Below are 4,430 nucleotides of genomic sequence, written 5' to 3' on the forward strand. Positions count from 1 at the left end.
TACGAATGTGCAGATTTATTCAAAGCGATAATGTACCAGAAGTCATTCATGAGGAGAAAGTTGTACATATATTTCACTGTGGATTTTTGACTCTTTGACTCCAAAGCAGTGCAAGGCACTAGAGATTGCGTTCCTACTATGGCGGTAACTCAAGTGACATACATGGAGTTAGACGAATGGAAACAGAAAGCAATGATAATCCTTCTGTTCCAAGCTCAATCTCAATAGGCATATGAAGAAGATGAAAATATGCATGGTGGTACCAAGATGGTCCAATGAGCTCCACAGTAAGAAGGGAGTTAGTGAATTGATTTTGACTATTTTTTGGTGTTTATATACTTACACTAATTTTGAATGCTTAGATAATGCTCATCTTCACAACGGCTTAAGATTGTACGTTTACCTCTTTAATGCATTCGAAAGAACTGTACGTGCCCTACAGAATCGGGTCACACTCTCGTTTAATAGGTCTCCTCAAGGTAAATATGGCTAAGCCTTAACCAAACAGACCCTCACTCATCCAACACAAGTCACAAGTTATATACACTAGCCATACAATCTGATCCCTAAATGGGAAAAGGGGTAAATTAGTCAGATAAAAATCCGTCATCGTGATTACCATTCCTTTTCATCCACACTCCGGAAGTGTCTCACTTCAAAAATATCGACCCCCTGATAAAAAGCGAGCTATTCTCTCAGCTTCTCACACCTCTCTCTCTCTCTATCTTAATTTCAAGATCTCAGATTCACTCAATGCTCCTCCTCCGGTCGATTTTCTCTCTCTAACCAGGTTCTTCTTCTCTCTCTATCTCTTCTGGCTTTCTTTTGATTTCTCAACTAATCTCTATTGCATCTTCTGTATAATCTTCCGGGTTCTCTGAGTTCATATAACATTTTGATCCCTTTCTTCTTCTTCTTGTTCTATTTTTTCCGATTTTTTTTTTTAAATCTTTGATGATTATGCAATGAATTAGGTTTACTGTTGATCTGGTACAGTTTTCACTGACTTTTATATGTTTTGAATTAGGTTTTACTACTGAATTGATCACGGATGCTAGGTGAAATACTCTGATTACCTCCGATTCATTCATTCTCTGGTTCTCAAGATTATTGTTGTGTTATCAACATTTTGAAATCTGATTATGGATTTCATTAGTTTACCTTCAGATTTGAAGGATATTAAAGTATTTAATGTAGGCTTTATAATTCTAGCAACATTAATAGTTGGCAAGGTTCTTTCTTCACTTTTGATGTCTAGATCTAGAAAAAATCTTCCTCCAACTGTTAAGGCATGGCCAGTGTTTGGTGGATTAGCTAGATTCATGAAAGGACCAATTGTGATGCTGAAAGAAGAGTATCCTAAGTTAGGAAGTGTTTTTACTGTGAATCTGTTTCATAAGAAAATCACTTTCTTCATTGGACCTGAAGTATCAGCTCATTTCTTTAAAGCATCTGAATCTGATCTTAGTCAACAAGAGGTTTACCAGTTTAATGTGCCTACTTTTGGACCTGGTGTTGTGTTCGATGTGGATTATTCAGTAAGGCAGGAGCAGTTTCGGTTCTTCACCGAAGCTCTGAGAGTGACTAAATTGAAGGGTTATGTGGATCAGATGGTTACAGAAACAGAGGTAATCATCTTTTCTTTTCCATTTTGTGCGTCTTTCCTTGAGCATTGAAGTCCTAAGCTAATTAGTAATATTTCTCAATAACAAACTTGCAGCTATAGACTTGGATTGGTTTTTGTATCATCCAAATCAGTTCAAAAATGGAACTTATATGAATCATAATGTAGGTAACTCATGAAGTTTATACCGAGTTTGCTCCTTGTTTTACTATATGAAACGATTGAGTATAACATACTCATCTAGGGGAAGGACTAGATTTCTTTTTTGTAGCATAATGTGTTACTGCAAACATTTCTTTACCGGGGGTTTTGTGTAGGATGCTACACACTGTTTCTAAGAACCTAATTTATCATCAGAAGAAGATTAAATTGTGGTTTAGTTTTCATTTTTCCTTCCATGGAACTCTACTTCCTAGTTGCGACCATTTTAACATTTTCTGTGTTTTTTTTCTTAAAAGGCTTTATCTTTTTAAAGGCATATCAAATTAACTATGGTGATTGATGGACACAAAGTTTATTATCCTTCACAGAAAGGAATGAAGAATGTTTTTAGTTATATGAACGCTCGATTCCTTCTGACTGAAGTGTTTCTTCAATCATGACAATATTTAATTCAGCTGACCCACATGTGAATCTGATCTATATGTATATATTTTCTGGATGTTATTGGCACCCTTGTTCATAAGTTAGTACAAAGCATCGATTTGTTAACCTTTTGTTATTCACTGGAAATCTTAGATAATCCAGCGATCTCGTTAAAGAGTCAAGTTCTTAATATTTCTCCTTTACTGTGTAATTTGCAGGACTATTTCTCAAAGTGGGGAGAGAGTGGTGAAGTTGACCTCAAATACGAATTAGAACACTTAATCATCAAGACTGCTAGTAGATGTCTTTTGGGGCGGGAAGTTCGAGATCAACTATTTGATGATGTATCTGCTCTCTTTCATGACCTCGATAATGGCATGCTCCCAATAAGTGTTCTATTCCCGTATCTTCCAATTCCAGCCCACCGCCGCCGTGATCAGGCCCGTAAGAAATTAGCAGAGATTTTTGCAAGAATCATATCTTCACGTAAACGAACAGGGAAGGCAGAAAATGACATGCTTCAATGCTTCATCGATTCAAAATACAAAGATGGTCGTCCAACAACTGAACTTGAAGTTACTGGTCTCCTCATTGCTGCCCTTTTTGCAGGACAGCACACTAGTTCCATCACTTCGACCTGGACAGGAGCATACCTCTTCAAAAACAAAGAATACTTGTCTGCTGTTTTAGATGAACAGAAGGATTTGATGAAAAAGCACAAAGAAGTAGTGGATCATGACGTCTTATCAGAAATGGATGTACTTCATCGATGCATCAAAGAAGCTTTAAGACTTCATCCACCATTGATTCTTCTATTACGAAGTTCACACACTGATTTCAGTGTTCAAACCCGAGAAGGAAAAGAGTATAACATCCCAAAGGGTCACATTGTTGCTACATCACCAGCTTTTGCAAATCGTCTTCCTCATATTTTCAAAAACCCGGATACTTATGATCCTGATAGATTTTCAGCTGGTAGGGAAGAAGATAAAGCGGCAGGAGCATTCTCTTACATCTCGTTTGGAGGTGGTAGGCACGGTTGCCTTGGGGAGCCATTTGCTTACCTACAGATCAAAGCAATATGGGCCCATTTACTGAGGAATTTTGAATTCGAATTGGTTTCACCATTCCCTGAGATTGACTGGAATGCAATGGTTGTGGGTGTGAAAGGGAAAGTTATGGTTCGTTACAAGAGGCGTCAGCTTCTCGTGGACTAGCTGCCATGATTTGCCTGCAAGGTTCGACTAACAGGTTTTCTAAGTTTAGATTCGTTTTTGTTTTGATTGTCATGTGAAATCTTTAGTTTGTTTTCTGTTCTTTGTGATGGAATTTTTGAACAAGTTTGCCTTGCTACTAGTGCTGTAAGAAGACCAATTTGGGTGAACTTTGCCTGTGTTGTGGTTTAGCGTAATGGTTAAATGGCTCTTTTGTGTTTGTAGGATTTGATTATTTAACTGGGAAGAGCAGACTGACCCATTTCCCAACTGCTAGGATTGATTCTCCCAAACTCATCTTCAATGGTCGAGATTTATTACCCCAAATTTAATGGCTTAAATTTGTAATACAAACAAAATCTAATGGTTTAAATGCAGAGGGGGAGAAAGGTATATTCTCAAGTGATAAAACGATCTTTTTTTTTCTCAAATACTTTTTAACGTTACAAGATTAAAAAGTGCATAATAACACAAATAATACTACGATTTGAATGATAAATTGTAAGTCACACAAATCAATAAAGAACGCTTTATTAATCAAGCAGCTAAAATCGGTAAGTACATTTCAGTGTCTAGTATGGATCATATGATCTCTATTTATAGTGCTCTAATCACAACAACTTGGTTAGTAACAAACTCTTACAAATACTCTCCCTAACCACTAACACACTACGGTTGTAACTCAACTGCTAAGACTTATTCAAAGTAAAGACTTATTCAAATAGCGCAGGGACAAATTTCTCCTATGACCCATAACATCAAACACGTAAGATGCATTATTTTTCGACACTCACTCTTGATGCATACTTACGATCAACCAACCCAAGGACCTCTCTAAACTTCTCAAATTTGGCCCTTGTTAGCGCTATTGTAAAAATATCTGCAACTTGTTCATCACTTCGAATGTTACCCAATTCAGTCTCTTGATCAAGTACCTTCTCACGAACAAAGTGGTGTTGAATTTCTATATGTTTGCTGCGAGCATGAAAGACTGGGTTTGCTGCTAG

General features: G+C 37.1%; 1 protein-coding gene across 2 annotated transcripts; it reads left to right on the forward strand.

Annotated features, from left to right (window-relative positions):
- Positions 1-527: 527 nt before the first annotated feature.
- Positions 528-3,647, forward strand: CYP51G1 (CYTOCHROME P450 51G1). 2 transcript variants are annotated; one of them, XM_086668762.1, is made up of 3 exons: positions 528-790; positions 1,028-1,628; positions 2,428-3,647. In XM_086668762.1, the coding sequence occupies exons 2-3, from the start codon at positions 1,143-1,145 to the stop codon at positions 3,424-3,426; spliced, it is 1,485 nt and encodes a 494-aa protein (XP_086524888.1). In that variant the 5' UTR covers positions 528-790; positions 1,028-1,142; the 3' UTR covers positions 3,427-3,647. The 2 variants fall into 2 exon arrangements, with proteins under 2 accessions (XP_086524888.1, XP_086524889.1); XM_086668763.1 differs by having other exon boundaries at positions 578-817.
- Positions 3,648-4,430: the final 783 nt, after the last annotated feature.

Source organism: Eschscholzia californica, unplaced genomic scaffold (genome assembly GCF_041429995.1).
Source record: "Eschscholzia californica isolate CP2 unplaced genomic scaffold, dmEscCali1.0.p SCAF_3, whole genome shotgun sequence".
Taxonomy (NCBI): domain Eukaryota; kingdom Viridiplantae; phylum Streptophyta; class Magnoliopsida; order Ranunculales; family Papaveraceae; genus Eschscholzia; species Eschscholzia californica.